We start from the raw sequence: 18,121 nt of genomic DNA, 5'->3' as shown, positions 1-18,121 counted from the left end.
TTCAGAAAATGAGGTGAGAAAAAATGATGAAAGAACAAAAAGGGAAATCTATTTTTGTTTTCAAAGGAAATACGAAAAAAATTTGTCTGGATGGGGGTTTGTTTTGACAAGCTCAAATAATGACGAGGATGCTTTATAGGAAATGTTTAGTACTGTACAAGTCTCCCCTTATTCATTGTGTGCCAGTGTGATCTCTCCAAAGCTCTTCTGTATCTTGTGTGTGCTGAGGGCTGCATGGTGTTGAGGTGTAGCTAATAACACTAACCAAGGCTCCTGGGATCAAGTACATTCAAGAAACTGAGAAAGTGTTGGACTTAACCTCTTATGAGACTTGGAGATAAAAAGGCTGAGGAGGCTGAAAAAAGTGGTGCTTAATTCAAACTTCCTGGAAGAGTCACGACATCTAGCAGACAAGCAGTAAGCACTGAACTTGTGTTAAATGCCACATATTGTAGATGAAAGTTCTGCACAAGGGCAAGGCACCCAGCTACAAATGACCAGCAACTCAGTTAATTACACTTGCTTTGTCTGTAAGAGGAACTGACAGAGGCAACAGGGAGAAAGCAAGCAAGATTTGGGGGTAGACTTTGGGCCAATATTTTTTTTCTCATGTCAATGAAAATTCAATTAACTATCAAGTTAAGAAGATTAAAAAAAGGGAATTTTGTTTGAGCTAAACTGAGGGTTATAATCCAGGAACAGATTCTCAGAAAGCTCTGAGAATAACATCACACAGTTTTAACATTTTAACCTAGTGCAGCAAGTGCTGTGAACCAAGATGCACAAGATGTATTTGTAGGAAACTACTCCAGATTGGGGGCAGGGAATGCTCCTTGGAAATGCCCCAATTGAATCTTAAAGAATTAATGGATGCTGAGTAAGTTAAAGGGAGTAAATGATGAGAGAAAGGAGGTGTTCTAGGCAGAGCGAGCAGCCAGAAGAAAGCAAGGAGAGAAATAACGTGTGCGTGGGCCTGGGGGAAATGGTGATACAGGCAGTTTGAATGTTGCTGGAACATAAACTATGAGGCTGAAAATGAACGGAGGGCTTCCTGGAGGTTAGACTTTAAAGGGTCTTGAGTCTTACATGGTGATATGAGCAGACTTTGATTTTGGCTAGATTAACTTGGCAATGGCAAGGAGGATAGATTTATCTAATTTTTATTTTATTTATTTATTTATTTATTTGTCTGCGTCGGGTCTTAGTTGCAGCACACAGGGTCTCTGTTGAGGCATACGGGTTTTTTCATTGTGGTGTGGGCTCTTCCTTGTGGTGCGTGGGCTTCTCCCTAGTTGTGACATGTGGGTTTTCTCTTTCTAGTTGTGGCGCACAGGCTCCAGGGCGCGTGGGCTCTGTAGTTTGTGGCACGCGGGCTATCTTGTTGAGGCACACGAGCTCAGTAGTTGTGGTGCACGGGCTTAGTTGCCCCGCGACATGTGAGATCTTAGTTCCCTGACCAGGGATTGAACCCACATCCCCTGTATTGGAAGGCGGATTCTTTACCACTGGACCACCAGGGAAGTCCTGGGAGGATAGATTTAAAGAGAAGAAAGAAGGAAAACAATTAAGAGATGCTGTTATAATTAATCCAGGCATAAAATGATGAGGGTTTGAGCTAGGGCAGTTGGGAGTAAAGATGGAGAGGAGGTAAAGTTAGCAGCACATCATGACGGATTGAGATGCCGAATAAGGAGAGAGGAGAGAACAGCAGGAGGACACTGATGGTGGTTCCTGTAACTAAGAGGATGCAGGAAGAATAGCAGGTTAACGTGGAGAGAAAGGATTTCAGGGATGCTGAGCTGTGGGTACCTGTGGTGCCATCTGGAAGGGGGTGTCCATCAAGAGATTTGGGTACATGAGTTTGAACTCCAGGAGAGGTTTGTAATGAGATTGAGATTTGAGAGCTAATAGTGTATAGGTGATTTCCCAAAATACAACTGTGATTGAGAGTGAACTAGCAATGAGCCAAAAGCAGGGCAGAAGAGCCCATAAAGGAGCCCAAGAAGTGGCCAGAGAGTAAAACGAAGGGAGAGCTGGGGATCTTGGAAGGAGAGGGTCTCTGCCTGTGTTTGTCTCCTTCCTGGTGGTGGGAGTGTGAGGTGCAGGAGATAAATAAGCGATAACCATTGATAGGTGAATTGCTAATTCTTTGCAGTTATTCAAACAGAAGGGTTAGAGAAGTCTTCAATAGTTTGGAAACCACCATTCCTGGATTAGTAGCTGCATACCTTGCATCACAACCTTGCTCTGCCAAAACCTGCTGAATTACTCCCCTCTCTGGCCTGGATTTCCTCATTGTTTAAATGAGAGGATTGGGTTTATAGTTCCCAAGATCCTTCAGGGAAATGGGCTCGTAGTAACGATGGGAAAATTGGAGGCAGATTTTATGCTGCGGCATCTGGAAGATGACTGCTTTTTCCGTGATGGTGAAGATATGTCCTTGCTGACACTGAATTTGGCTCAGAATCCAGGGACAGTGGATGTTTGTAAACATTCACTTTTCCTCAAAGAGACACATGTGGATTGGTATGTAAGTTCTTCCAAAATTGTGAGTCCAGCCAATGTATAAAAGGACAATATAGCACAGGGAGATCAGCTCGGTGGTTTGTGACCAGCTAGAGGGGTGGGATAGGGAGGGTGGGAGGGAGGGAGACGCAAGAGGGAGGGGATATGGGGATATATGTATACGTATAGCTGATTCATTTTGTTATAAAGCAGAAACTAACACACCGTTGTAAAGCAATTATACTCCAATAAAGATGTTAAAAAAAAAAAAAGGACAATATTAAAGGAAAAAATTTATTTTTTCCAGTCTGGCAATATCCCACCTTGAGCTGTGTGCCCCCTCCAGGGACTGTGAGCCGCAGGAGGACATTTTGAGAGGGGCTCCATCTGCTTCTGCCTGTGTGGCCACCTTGGCTCTAACAAGCTTTTACATTCATGGCTATTTAAATAGGGAACTTAACTGAACCTCAGAGTGGGTGTGTGGGTATGTGGGTCTGTGATGTGTGGGCCACCCACTGTAACCCATCTGAAAGATTATACGTTTCCTTTGATTCAAAACTCTGGGAACTCACACATATTTAATTAGTAAGTAACCCACATAGGCTCATACTGAAAAGTGCTTTATAACAGCGGCCCCCAACATTTTTGGCACCAGGGAACTGTTTCGTGGAAGTCAATTTTTCCACGGATGGGGGCGGGGGGGGGATGGTTCAGATGGTAATGCCAGCGATCAGGGCGCAGGGGGTTTCAGGCAGTGACGTGAGCGATGGGGAGCAATGGGGAGCAGCAGATGTAGCTTCGCTCGCTCCCTTGCCCGCTGCACACCTCCTGCTGTGTGGCCCAGCTCCTAACAGGCCGCGGACTGGTACCGGCCCACGGCCTGGGGGTTGGGGAGCCCTGCTTTATAAGACCTTCTATTGCTACCCTCTAGCCTTGATTCAGATCAGTTATTATTTTTAAGATATTAAAAATTTTTTGAGGTAATTGTAGATTCACATGCAGTTGTAAGAAGTAGTACAGAGAAATCCCATATACCTTTCACCCGGTTTCCCCCAGTGGTAACATCTCTTATAACTTTGGTACAACATTAGAACCAATAAATTGATATTCATACAAACACCTACCTTATTCAGATTTCACCAGTTTTACAAGCACTAATTGATGTGTGAGTGTGTGTGTGTGTGTGTGTGTGTGTGTGTGTGTATTCACAGTTAGTTCTATGCAATTTTAACATGTATAGATTTCTGGAACATTTGCCACAGTACAGAACAGTTCCATTACAAAGATCCCTCATGCTACCCTTTCGTACCTCCCTTCTGTCTACCGGCCTAACTCCTGGAAAACACTAATCTGTTCTATGTCTGTATAATTTTGTCATTTCAAGAATGTTATATAAATGGAATTGTATAGTATATAACCTCTTGAGATTGGATTATTTTCATTCAGTGTAATTCCCTTGAGATCCGTCCAAGTTGTGTGTATGGAGAATTTGTTCCTTTTTGGTCCTAAGTAGCATTCCATGGTATATAACAGTTTATTTAACCATTCACTCATTGAGGGGCATTTTGGTTGTTTCCAGTTTTCTGCTATCATGCATGAAGCTGCTATAAACATTCCACTACAGGCTTTTGTGTGAGCATGAGTCTTCATTTCTCTGGGACAAATGTCCAGGAATGTAATTGCTGGGTCATATGGTAGTTGCATGTTTAGTTTTTTAAGAAACTTCAAACTGTTTTCCATAGCAGCTATACCATTTTACATTCTCACCAGCAGTGTACGAGTGACCCAATTTTACCACATCCTTACCATTGTTTGGGTGCTGTCACTTTTTAAAATTTTAGTCATTCTAATAGGCAGGTAGTAATATCTCATTGTGGTTTTAATTTGCAGTTCTTTGACGGCTAATGAGGTACAACATCTTTTTGTTGTGCTTATTCGCCGTCTGTATATCCCCTTCAGTGAAATGTCTCTTCATGTCTTTTGCCTGTTTTCTCATTGTTCTTTTACTGTTGAGTTTTGAGAGATCTTTAGATTTTTCTAGAGGCAAGTCCTTTGACAGCTATATGGCTTAGAAATACTTTCTCCCACTCTGTAGCTCATCTTTTCATTCTCTTCACAAGTTTCTCTCAGAGCAAAAGTTTTTCATTTTGATGAGGTCCAATTTCTCGGTTTTTCCTTTTCTGGATCATCTGATCAGTATCCAGTCTCTGAACTCTTTCCCTGGGGACCCAAGACTTTCCCCTATGATTTTTTTCGCAAGTTTTATATTTTACATTTCAGTCTGTGATACATCTTGAGATAATTTTTGTATAAGGTGTGAAGTTTAGATCAAGACTCATGTCATTCCTCAGAATTTTGTAATTTTCCAGATACAGATCCTGTGCATGTTTTGTTAGATTTATACCACTTTCATTTTCTTTGGAACAATGCAAAATGGCATGATTTTTTAATTAATGAGTATTCTTTCAGAGACTTCCTCCCCCCAAAACAAACAAACAAACAAACAAGCAAATGTAGGGTTTAAAACAAACCTCAAAGCAATCTAATCATAGCTAATGTTTTGTCTGATAACTTGCCTTCTTGTCTGAAGGGGAAGTAAGGCACCTTTCTAATGAGGCTGGTCACCGATTAGAAGTACAGCTTCATCAAGGAGCCCCTGTTCTCATAGTCTTTGATTCAGTAACTGACCTGAGTGACCTTCAGCTAGTTTTTCACTTCTCTGAGGTTTAACTTCCTCTTATTATAAAATGAAAATAACAATGCTTTCTTTACAAGTAACGCTGAGAAGATGAAATTAAATTAGAGAATTTATGTGAAAATATCTGGCACATAAGTAAATGATCAAGAAATGTTTCTTTCCTTCCTCTTCTCCTTTCCCATCTTTCTACCCTCCACCCCCACTCCTTTTCTTTCCTCCTCTTTTCTTCCTTTCCATTCATAATTCATGCCACCTAGCCCGTTCCTTATGGTGGGTGTGGGATGTTTGTTCCAGTAGGGTTCCTGTTCTAACTACAGTTTGACTAGTTGAATAGGAGACTGACTCACCTGTGCCCAGCTAGTCCCCAGAACCTCTCTCCCTCCACCACCATATACCCTATAATGGATGCTATAATGATGAGGATTGTTAAATAATGAAGTCTGTTGCTTTTATTTAAATTCTTTACACTAGGGAGTTCAGTGAGTTTTTATGAGCGATCAGCCACCTGTCTGTGTTTTCATGAAGGGAAGGTGATCTATGGTAGTCAATTAGCACGGGTGGGGGGACCTGGGAGTACCTCTGACAAGCAACCGAAGCCTCTCAGGCCTTGTTGGATTTGGGTGTGGGCCTTAGCAAAATACGGAATATAGAGAAGCAAGCTCATAGTTTGATGTAGAGACAGCCCTGAAGATCTTGGGCCAAGCCCAGAGTAATAGACTTGGATTAGAGTAAGCCAAGGGAGGTAGTCATTCTCCACGTAGAATCCACCCTGTTTAAGAGATGGCACTACATAGAGATCCCGAAGAAATGAGGCAAGGGAAAGGAATTTCTCCTTTAGAAATTCGAATTAAACTGGAGCCCTTCTAGGGCTGATTATCCCTTTTCTCTTCTCTCCCATTTGACAAGTGTTCATCCAGTTAATTTGGAACAAGCCCTCTCCTTCCATCTCCAATAGTAACTGCGGGCCAGCTAGATATGACTTGGGAGCCCTTGAAGTTGCAGGCTGGGGCATCTACCCCAGCGTCCTAATTGTTGTCAGACAATCAATGATCCTAACTGGTTAAAAGCCTGGAGAGATTATGTCACCCTCTACCCTTTACCCACAGATGTCAAACCAAGATGGAAACCATGGGCAAGGAAACACCCAGTACATCCTTGCAAGATACCTCATGAAAGGAAGATGCTTTTTGTTGAAAATCTATTCATTTTGCATTAGAAATAAAAATGTCTCTTTGGAATTGTATTGGCCTAGGAAGAAGAGAACCAGTAGAAATAGAACTTCCAACAGATCTTGGTCTTTGCTAATATATTTTTAGTTTTTCTTCAAGGGCTACTTGTCCCAGTAATAATTTCTATCCTGCAGTTCTCCCCTTTAGGTTCTTTTAGTGGAAGTCATGGGAATGATAGTGTTTAGAGCAGGGGTTTGGCCCAGAGGAGTACATTGGCCTCCCCGAATTCTTGCCAGATGTCTGGGACACCCACCCAGAGCTCATCTCACCTAGCTGCTTCTGAAGACTAAAATGATGGGCTCTGACCAGAAATATCACCCATGCCAATCTCTTCCTCTTCTTTCTCCAGCAAGGACTGAAAATAGTTCACCATGCAGAGAAGACACTGTCCAGCTTCTGTAAGTGGCAGAAGAGCATCAATCCCAAGAGTGACCTCAACCCTGCCCATCATGATGTGGCCGTCCTTCTCACCAGGTACCCCAGAGCCAGGGGCTGCAAGGCAGGGAGGGCTGGCAGGTGAAAGGGTTGCCAGGTATTCAACCTCATGAGATTCTTCTGCTCTTTGCTGCTCTTGTCATTTAAAAGGCAGCATCTATCAACTAGACACTTCCTGACTCCCATACCAGTAAGGGAGCAGTCAGCAAACTTGCTAAATGCGCACAGCTCTCTGTGTTAATAAACCGCATCTGCTCTTTCCTATCCCAGTGATGATTTCATCTTTAAAACTGGCTTTTCGGTGCAGTTCTATAAACAATCGGGAAGCTTGTTAGCAGATCCTCATTAAAGGCTCCTTTAACTCTTAACCATGGAATTTCTCATCCTTTAACTTTCTTTTTAAAAATTTCCTCCAATTTAGAAAGCTGCAACTATCACTACAGAAATCAGTCCTCCTTGTAACCCATCTCTGACCGATGTTGAAGACAGAATATGGGGAGAAGGTCCTCCCCTGAATAGGCAGAGTGGTTTGCTTGCACCTTTCTCCCTTTTACCCTCATGAGGATACTATTTGTTCTGACTACAGAGTGACCGTATGGTGCTGAAGAAGAACCGTCAGACCTTCTAGGACTCATAGCTGAAAAACTAGTGAATTTACCTGATCAACCTAGGCTCTTGGGATGCTATGTTTGCTCATTGATTCATTAAATATTTTTTGAGTACCTACTAGGTAACAGACACTATTTTAATCTAGACAAATGAAGCTCTTAGTGGGGGGAAAGTAAGTTTTCACTGGGCACTCCTATGTACATTCAGAGACATCCTGAAATCCAGAGATGTGTAGTGGAAGAGGCCTTTCAGCCTGGCCCTCCAGCTGAAGAGACCCTCATAAGCGGAAAGGCCCTGGGTGTCTTGTTTGTTGTCCCTGGGGAGGACAGGCTGCCCCTGAACATCTTGGCTTGTCATCTGTCCCTTTGACAGGGCTATCCCAGTGCATAGGTTATGTGCAAGGGATGATAAGCAGCCCCCACCCTATCCAAATTTCTGTCTTACCCTGACCCAAAATTCCAATCATCAGAATCACTCTTTTGAGTGATAGTATCAAAACTTCGGTTGAATGCAAATACGTTCCAAAATAAGTCCGTGGCATAAACCTATTACATTAGGTTCATTAGGTCTTATGACACCTGGGTTGATCATAGCTGCCCTGGGAAATAGGTTGATGTAGGTGTAGAATGTAAGCACAGAGGCTTTGGGGAGCCAGCAGGCAGCCAGGGAACATGAGGACCCAGGCAAGTGGCCAGGGGAAGACTTCGGTCTAGACTAGGACCCGGCTGTAGGGAAGAACCCTGGATCATGAGACCAGCATTGGCCACCTGGCAGCTGTGTCTCAGCACTGTCTCCTTTCTTTCCCTGAAAGCAGAAATAGTTTCTCCTCTCATTCTCACATGCATAAATCAGTGAGTTAATGAGAGTTGGCATTTAGGGAGTATTTGACACGGGCCAGGCCCTATGCTACATCTGTTAGAACAATCATCATTCCATTTAATCCCCACAACAACCCTGGTAGTTCATTACTGTCAATCATTCCTATTGTACAGATGGGGAAACTGAGGCTTAATTATGTCACTTGCCCAAAATCTCACTGCTTTTAACAGGTACAGTAGAGACTTAAATCCCGGTAGCTTGACCCCAATAGCCATACTATTACTCAGTAAGAATACGAAGGATCTGTTCTCCTTTTTTTCTTACTGTGATAATTTTTCTTCCTTAGAACAGGGGTCAGGTTTCAAGCTTTGATGAACCTCACCAACTCCTAGACAGTAGAGAGAATTTCAAGTTCTGAAGCAGGATTTCTCAGTATCAACACCATTGACATTTTGGGTTGGCTAATTCTTTGCTGTGAGGGGCTGTGCATTGAAGTGTATTTAACAGTATCCCTGGGGGTTTCCCTGGTGGTCCAGTGGTTAAGAATCCACCTTCCAATGCAGGGGACGTGGGTTCGATCCCTGGTCTGGGAACCAAGATCCCACACGCCACGGGGCCACTAAGCCTGTGTGCCACAGCTACAGACCCCACGCACTCGGGAGCCCACACACCACAACTAGAGAGAACCCCACGGGCCACAAGAAAAGATCCTGCATGCCACAGCTAAGACCCAACGTAGCCAAAAATAAATAAATATCAGAAAAAAACAAAACAAAACACAGTATCCCTGGCCTCTATCCATGAGATGGCAGTAGCACCCTCCTCGAAGTTGTGACAGCTAAAATTGTCTCCAGACGTTGCCAGATGTTCCCTAGGAGGGTGCGGGGAACAAAAATCAACCCCTGTTGAGAACCTCTGCTCTGAACAAATAGGTAGGCTCAGGAAGGGAGGGAAGTATAAGACTGAACTTGCTTCTGGAGGACTACGCTGAGATCCACTTCAACAGAGCTCACTATAGAGGTGCATTCAGTAGAAGGTGGTTTTGGTGTGAACACGCCTTGTGAAATGGGGCTGGTGGCTGCATGCCAAGGCATGTTTTCTCTTTTACTATCCTCAGTGCATGGTGGAGGTGGAGCTGATCTCCTCCTGGAGCTCTTTGCCTGCAAGACCACCCCTATCTTACAATCCTTTTGTTACCTGCTTTTATCTTCTTTAGTGCTGGATACTTAATAGGCACTCAATGAACAGTTATTTAAGGGACCCAACTTCCTGCACTTTCAGAAAGTTGGTAGATTACCAAAAAGCATCATTCATCTTTTCCCAGCAGCTCCATGCAGACCTAGACTTTTTTTTTTTAATGAAATAATAAAAAGTAAATCTAACAGTAGGGGTGGAAAAGCATTTGGTCGGTCCTCCCACAGACTCAGAAATTATTTGAAATGCTTGGGCTATATGATCCAATCTAGCTCTCCAACACGGAACTACCACTGCTAGTAGGGGTGTGGACTCACGTCTGCTGCTCATGCTGGGAGTTGCTTTCTCCTGTTCCATTGTCCCAGCCATTGCCTCTTGGAGACCTGAGAACTTATGGGGGTTCTCAGAGCCTGAACCTTTTCTATGGCCCAATGGACACAAAAAGCAGACCATTTATTGCCAGAAATCACACCCACACAAACCCCGTGATCTGAAGGTCTGCAACCAGCTAAAGCTCAGAACCTTGTTGGCGTTTGTGCTAGTCTTTCTTGGCAAAGACTTCTTGAACTAAAGAAAACCAAACGACTAATTAACGACTCTTCAAAACTCTTGTCACTGATTGAAATGAGCCCTTCTAGGATATGGGAGCACATTTTTATATTTAAAAGCTGTAACTAGTATTTTGTAAGATCCTAGGAGTGTTTGTGTGTCCATCCCCTCCCATATGCAGTATTGTTAGGGTGGTGGAACCGGAGAGACCATTAATTTGATCTCTGGATGGGTTTATTGCACCAATTCCCTTTTTCATGAATGACTAAAAATTCTCAGATGAGTTTTGATGACAGACCTCAGAACGACCAAAAAGGTGTTTCATGTCTGAAAAAACCTCAGCCACTGATGGTTCTCCCTTCCCTATTTAAAAGTTCAAATTAATTCCAGTTTTCAATCAAATCCTTCCCTTATGGGTCAAATAATATAATTTGGCCTCCTGAGATTAAGAGCAAAAACAACTCAAAGTAAAACATTTGCCATATTTTCCTACCTTTTTCAGGTGTTAGTGAGATTCAGTCATCAAGTGGTGAAATCAGAATAATTCTAGTGAATTCAAAATTGCTCCCTCATTCGTATGGACTATTAAAACAATTTTAATCATGCTTTACAGACCATACTGAATGTGAATTAATACCCAGTTTTCTTCCAGGAGGGTTGTTTTTCTTTTTTCCAGATGTACCTACTCATCTCTGTTCTCTACTTTCAGAAAAGACATCTGTGCTGGTGTCAATCGCCCCTGTGAGACTCTGGGTCTGTCCCACCTGTCGGGAATGTGCCAGCCTCACCGGAGTTGTAACATCAATGAAGATTCTGGACTCCCCTTGGCTTTCACAATTGCCCATGAGCTTGGACACAGGTAAAGGGCCAAGGAAACTGAGATCTCTTCCTCATGTCCATGCATCAGTATCAGTAGTGGGAATGGAGGGAAACTTAAACAGGGTGTCAGGAGAATCTGATTGCATTGTGGCTTGAGAATCTCATCTGTGAAGGGGGGAATGGGGAATCACACCTGACAAAGATTCCACTGTCTTCTCTGCTCTGACCCCTTGTACCATCGACATCACAGAATCAAAGAGGCCACTGCAATTCTCTGAGTTAGGATGAAGCGAGCAGAAACAAGGAGATAAGCTTTAACTTAATTGATTAATTCAGGAGTAACAATCCCTAATTATTTCTTATGAAATGGTAATATTGTTAATATCACTAAAAAGTCATAAACCTTACCATTTTGTGTCCTTACTTTATGCCAGACGCTTTGCATTGTGTCACTGAATCCACTCAATGACATTATGAAGTAGATACTATTGTTGGTCCCATTTTACTTATATGTATTAAAGGAGAACACTGAATAAAGGAAAACTGCTATAAACTTGGAAAGCCCAGCAGACAAACACCAGTTAACAGAAGGTCCAAGTTGTCACACAAATGTGTGAATTTGATTAGGTGAATTGACTGAAGGCAGGTTTCAGAAAGGTTGAATAAAGGAATATTGAGGATTCTGGATTCTCTAGGTATCAGAAGTTCCCATGGAGGAAAGATCTTAGCTTATTCATAATTTATTGGGGTATATATTAACCACAAATAAGAGAACAGCACACTCATTGGAAACTCAGAGTGGGGAGTCATTATAAATGGCTCAACTATACCCCCTGCCTGTTTAGGAATAGCCCTGTTCACTGGATTATTCAAGGCCCAGCCTCTCTGGCCTGAGCTTCCCCACCATTTTTCTCATATAATATTGGAACTTTTCAAAATACTTTTACCTGAAGTACAAAACCAGAGTATGGGCTTAGTGCTTATTCTGGATTTTCCATCAACCAGTATTATGACCTTAGAGAATTCCCTTCACCTCTTTGTGCTTATTTCCTTATCTCTGAAGTGAGTAGGTTGAATTAGGTACTGTGATTTCTTTGATCCTTACCAAAAAGCCCTGGGAGATAAATGTGATATATTCTAGTATCCTTAATTATCAAAAATTCAAATACGAAGAGGTTAAGGGACTAGCTTATGATTAAATAATGATTGAGGACAGAATGCTAGGTCTTGAAAAGACCAGGCCATAGTTGTTGGCATGTTGATAATAAGTTGGCAAAATGAAAATTATCAGTATGTGCAAATGGATAGGCATCCTCAATCCTGATATGTGGAAGGACTGTCCCTTGTAACTTCCAGTAAAGTCATTGGTATCAGCAGCGTCTGCTGACCGAGGAATGTCAAGTGCATACAACTAGGTCAAACTGAGAAATGATTGCTCAAGACATTCCCAGCGACGGTATGCCCAAGCTAAGGAAAAGTGGAGAAGACATTCTCAAATGCTCACCACTTGTGTCAAGAATGGATCCTTTATATACTCAATTCAATTTGGCAGTTTTTAAAAAGTAAACTAGTGGTAATATTGCCATATGATCGAGCACTTGTACCCCTGGGCATTTATCCTGGAGAAATGAAGATTTATGTTCATACCAAAAAGCCTATACGTGAATTTTTTTTTTGCACATCTTTATTGGAGTATAATTGCTTTACGATGTTGTGTTAGTTTCTGCATGAATGTTTATAGAGGCTTAGTCTTAATAGCCAAAAAATGGAAGAAACCCAGGGGTTGTTTCAACTCAATATGGTGAATGGTTAAATAAAATGTGATGGATCCATACCATGGAATACTACTCAGCAAGAAAAAGGAACCAACTATTGATACATGCAATGACCTTGATGAATCTTTGAACAATTACGCTCAGTGAAAAAAGCCAATCCCGAAAGGTTACATACTGTAAGATTCCATTTACGCAGCATTATTGAAATAACAAAATTATCTAAATAGAGAACATGTTAATGGCTGCCAGGGTTTGAGGAGGGAATGGGGGAGGGAAAGAAGTGAGTGTGGCTATAAAGTGCAACGTGTGGAATCCTTGTGATGGTGAAAATGTTCTGTCTTGACTGTATCAACATCAGTATCCTAGCTGTGATATTGTATTACAGTTTTGCAAGATGTTACCATGAGGGGAAAGTGGGTAAAGGGTACATGGGACCTCTTTGTATTATTTCTTACAACTTGCATCTGAATCTATAATGATATAATATTATAAAATTAATATATAAATATAATAAATTAAAAGTTTAATTTTTGAAAGAGGACCTTGGGCCATGTACAGATGACCTAAATAGAACACTGTCTTCTAAATGGCAAAAAAAAAAAAGTTTTGGGTCACTGATAAGAAAGGCAAAGTTGAAGGAAGACATATAACCTTGAGTTTGGGTGATAGAAAAAAATACTTTGGTAAGACACAAACCTGAAGAAGACATTAGGAGTGTCTTGGAGTGTCCTGAGAAACTTGTTCATAGCTAAAGATGCGTCTGAGATATTTAGTTCCTTCTTTAGGTGTAAAGTTCTAACTAGCTGTGAACCAAACCGAGAAACCCTGGGCAGATCAATGAAATGGCCTGAAGCTGCCCGGAAAAGAAAAACACGATAAGCTACGATCCTAAGAAGATACTCATTACAGTTCAATGACAAAGATACCCCATTGTTCTTGAAAACGTAGTTGTTTCATCACTGATTGCATAGGATGCAAAAGAGAAAGTGAAGTTAACTAACTTGTGCTATGGCCTAAATAAATAGTTTGATTTTTATTCTGAGAAAATTTTAAATTCCGTTTATGAGAAGCCTGGATTACATCCATCATCCATACCTAAGCTCTCATCCCTTATTGGGTGAGTTACCAAAAATGAAGATGGAATTCCAGCAGGAAATTTAAAATGTCTCTCTGAGACGTAGCATCCTTTTCCTTTAAGTAATGAAAATGTCACGATAGAGATGAACACTTAAAATGCAGTATCCACCCGATATATCCCACTCTTCTGGATTGTGATATTCCATTTATTTCATTTATAGAGCTTTGCTTGTTGCATATACCAAATTGATATTTTCTGAATGCGTTATAAAAGCTCACATTCATACTTTGATGATTCTTGTTCTCTGCTGGTTCTTCTCCACCATAAAATAAACAGTAAAAGGCAGGGAATGTCTCACCAAGTGATACCCTGAAACCCAGGCAGTGACTTAGCTTACTGTTTCATGTCTATAATTTCATAAACCCATCTAACAGGAATTACAAAACAAAGATGTAGTAAAGCAGGCTAATCCAACAGCCCAGTTAGTTGTTTCAGACTGTAGTAGGCTCCTTACTCCAAGCTGCTCTTGAGGTTCATCCCGCCTGCTGGAAAGTAGCTTCCTGGAAACACCTTCCATCCCTTTGACCCCAGGTGCTTTCCTTGTCTCTCATTATTCATTGACCCACTGATCCCATGTGACAGGAGTGTTCCCCCTATATAGAGAAAGTAGACATGTCCAGAGGGACCTTTGTTTAGCAGCACTGCTTTTCTTTTGTTGGATGGGAGCACAGAGGAGTGATAAAGCTGGAGGGGGAATGCTTTAGTGAATTAAAAACTTTAGAGGGAACAAAATCAGTTCCTTTTGGGGAACTAATATATTTAGAGTATAGGTTTGAAGCCACCCAGTATATAGGATCCAGCCATATGGCTTGTCTTTTTGGTTTTTTGGCCACGAGGCATGTGGGATCCTAGTTCCCTGACCAGGGATTGAACCTGCACCCCACGCACTAGAAGGTGAAGTCTTAACCGCTGGACCCCTAGGGAAGTCCAACTTGTCTTATTGGAATAGCCAATGCTAGAAAAACAATTATTCATAGAGATTTTTAGAACCATGCTTGTTTAGGATTTTTCCTAATTATTGAACAGGTGAACTTGTGGAATACTTTATGAACTGGGTAGGACTGGATTTGCAACAGGCTGGGGAAGGCTTGCTCGGGGGGTGGGGGGAAACAACTTTCACTGAATTAAATTCTTTGTGGTTGGGTGGTGAGAGCTCTGTAGATTAATTCCCTGACTCCTTTGTGAGTTTTGTATTCATGTGGAATGTGATCAGAGTCTGTAAGTAAGTTGATAACATCTTAATGCATTAAAAATAATACAAGAAAATCCCTAAATCCCCCAAAGACTATTTTCTGCAAGAGTTGCTAATGTTGATCAGGAGATTTTATTAAAGTTAGATATGAGCTTCCCTGTCAGAGGGATTGAATTTCACTAGCAGTGTAAGAGGTCATACTTTCCTGTGTTCAGATTTGGAAAGTTGAGCCAACATCTCTAGGCTGTAAGTGTCCAATAAGCAGATTCCAGCGGAGAGGGGTCTTGTGGGGACTCAGAAGTCATCTTGATGGTGATCCTGAGGATTTGGCTTATAAACTGACACTTCTCAGTCTGCCTGTTTCCCAGGCACCTCCTTGCCATGGGAGTCACTTAAGCACTTTAGGGCCTTTCAAGACTGCTTCACCTGGTCATCCCTGGCAGTGGGAGGTCAGGGAGCCAACCAAGCAAGACACAGACAAGAGCACTGATTTAGGAGCACAAAGATCTGCAGAAGACCTAGTTTTGCCCCAAACTAGCTCATGACTTTTGACAGATCTCAAAGTCTCAACTTACTTATCTAGAAAAGGAAAATGAGCTAGATAGACAATGATAAAAACAGCAATAAAAAATTTCTGTCATTTACACAACATATATATATATGCCAGGCACCTTGCTCAGTGATTTTCAAACTTTATTCCACTCAAATCTCATCCCAGGACTATGATGATGACTCCATTTTCTGCTCAGTGAAACTCAGCAAGTTTCAGTAACTCACAGATCCTTAAGTAGCAGAGCTGGAATTCAAATCCAACTCATCTGTCTTCAGATACCCCACTCTTAACCCTTGTACTGTAAGGTCTCCCTAATGTCTGATGTTGGAGGACTCATAACAATACTAGAAAGAAATCCATCTCCTCCAAGCTTGTGGCCTTTGACAAAGTCTTCCATAGGCTTCCCCTCTCATGCTCTCCCTTAAATTATGATGAAAAGGGAAGAGGAAGTTTTGCTCTTTTGTGCTACGGTTGCTACAGCAGGAGAAAGAGGACAGCTGGACGCAAGATTTGCCCCCCGACTCTAGTCTCACAGAAGCCAAAGCCAAAGTGGAAGCTTTTAGCTTTCTGCCAAACAGAAGTTTTTGAATTAGCCACATGGCTCCCAGGGTTGCATATTTGAAACAAAGCCATGCCTGAAATGTTTCCTGTGCTTTTGAGTTGAAAATTAGCTAGACCCCTCCAACTTCAAAGGACTGCTTTTTAATCAGATGCCTTCTGTACAGAGGTGGCTCTCTGTGGGTTATTTTCACCTTGGAGAAACTGTGCTTTTCTCCTTGTTTCACGCCTGCCTCCTTGATATCCTTGTGTCTCTGCCCCCTGCAGCTTCGGCATCCAGCATGACGGGAAGGAGAATGACTGTGAGCCTGTGGGCAGGCACCCGTCCATCATGTCCCGCCAGCTCCAGTACAATCCCACCCCACTGACGTGGTCCAAGTGCAGCAAGGAGTACATCACCCGCTTCCTGGAGTAAGTGACCGCACATCTCAGGACAGCCTCACTTGGCTCTCTGTAAACCGGAAGTCACTTTGAGTTCTACCCGAGGCCCGGAAAAGTCTCGGTTCCTCTCACAGGTCACAGTATGAGGGTGGCAACAGAAGGGGTGGACCTCACTGCTGCTTTCTGACCCTGAGATCTAGGTGGGTTTTGCCTCCAGCCTCAGCCAGGTGAATACTCCGTCTCCCCCCGACTCCCCCTTCAGCTTGCTTCTGTCTGAAGGTGGCTCTTTATGACCTGATCGTGGGTTAAGTCCCTGGGGACTGGCAGAAGCAACCCAGACAAGTCAGTGGTCATTGTACCCCATTTGGGGTAAGATGGTGATTTTCTCACTTTACCACTGCTTGTATTTCTTAGATCACATCTGAACAAATGGTGTGAGGTGCGATTTGCATTTCCTTTTAGACAACTCTCACCTTGGGCCTGATAGAAATAAAGTTGTCTTGAAGGACAGAGTACACTAGAGGAATGGAAGTTTCTCTTGAATGAAAGACTAAACCTTTCATTTAGGAGGAGATCATAAGCAACTGCTCTCATTTCTATTAACTCATTTTCAGCCGAGGCTGGGGGTTCTGTCTTGATGACAACCCCAAAAAGAAAGGCTTGAAGTCCAACGTCATTGCCCCTGGAGTGATCTATGATGTTCACCACCAATGCCAGTTGCAGTATGGCCCCAATGCTACCTTCTGCCAGGAAGTAGAAGTAAGTGTTGGATATATTGGTGCCTCTGGTGGGTATGGGCAGGGCTTGAGATCCAGCATGGTAAAGGAAGGGCCAGGGAAATATTTGGAAATCCGAAGATCCAGAAATGGAAACTTTCTATTCATGGCAAGATGTCTGTAAGGCAGAAGGACTGAAGTTGAGGTCATTTATATTCCTTGACCCGCCTCCTTGGTATCCTTTGCAACTGAGTGGTGGTAAAGAAAATTCTACAGTGATTTTCAAGAATCACAGTTATTCACACCTGCAGGCTCCATAGCAATCAACTTAATCCCTAAAGTTGCTCCCTTTCCTGAATTTCCTCTCTGATTGAAGAGCACCTCCAGATGCCAAGGTAGGATTAAGATTTATCCCTAATTCATTCTTCTCCTTTATTTTCTTCAACATCCAAGTGATAAGTCAAGCCCTGACATTTAGCCTCTGATGGCATTTGTGGCTCTAACCTGTCATCTTCATTCTCACTACTCTTCTCCTGATTCAGTTTCTCATCACCTCTCCTTCTATTGTAATTACCTCCTACCCAACCTCTCCCTCTTTCACACTCTTGCTTAAGTTATTTCAAAAAGACACAAATCAACTGTGGCTCTTCTCTGCTCTTAGGGTCTTCACTGACCACAGGATAAAGTCCCAACTCCTTTGTATGGCATCCCTTTGTGATCTGGATCTTGCCTATTCTCTGAACTCATGCCTTTTAGTGCACAAGTGTCTGTGTTAATACACAGACATGAACAAGGCAGGTCTCATTGACCCCTGCCAGATTCTGTGCTGTGTACCAAACAGGGTGAAAAAGATGAGACCTCAAGAACGAATAAAGTAAATTCTCTGACCTTGAGGAGCTCATTCTCTGGTTGGGGAGGCAGACAGAGAAATTTCAATGCAGTCAGATAAAT

At 42.4% G+C, this 18,121-nt stretch overlaps 1 protein-coding gene across 1 annotated transcript; it reads left to right on the top strand.

Moving 5' to 3' along the window:
• The first annotated feature begins 10,574 nt into the window (after positions 1-10,574).
• On the top strand, positions 10,575-16,506 carry LOC149749524 (A disintegrin and metalloproteinase with thrombospondin motifs 12-like). Its single transcript, XM_089908744.1, has 2 exons — positions 10,575-10,897; positions 16,341-16,506. Exons 1-2 carry the CDS (start codon positions 10,812-10,814, stop codon positions 16,486-16,488), a joined length of 234 nt encoding a protein of 77 aa, XP_089764870.1. The 5' UTR covers positions 10,575-10,811; the 3' UTR covers positions 16,489-16,506.
• The last annotated feature ends 1,615 nt before the right edge of the window (positions 16,507-18,121 follow it).

This window comes from Delphinapterus leucas, chromosome 3, assembly GCF_059928025.1.
Source record: "Delphinapterus leucas isolate spDelLeu-1000000601 "Yukka" chromosome 3, BTC_Dleu_Yukka2, whole genome shotgun sequence".
Lineage (NCBI taxonomy): Eukaryota > Metazoa > Chordata > Mammalia > Artiodactyla > Monodontidae > Delphinapterus > Delphinapterus leucas.
This window is presented reverse-complemented; position numbering and strand designations above follow the sequence as displayed.

Coding starts and splice junctions, on each gene's coding strand:
- LOC149749524 (XM_089908744.1), top strand. CDS start 10,812: ATGTGCCAGCCTCACCGGAGTTGTAACATCAATGAAGATTCTGGACTC. Junction 10,898..16,340: donor GCCCATGAGCTTGGACACAG/GTAAAGGGCCAA, acceptor TGCCCCCTGCAG/CTTCGGCATCCAGCATGACG.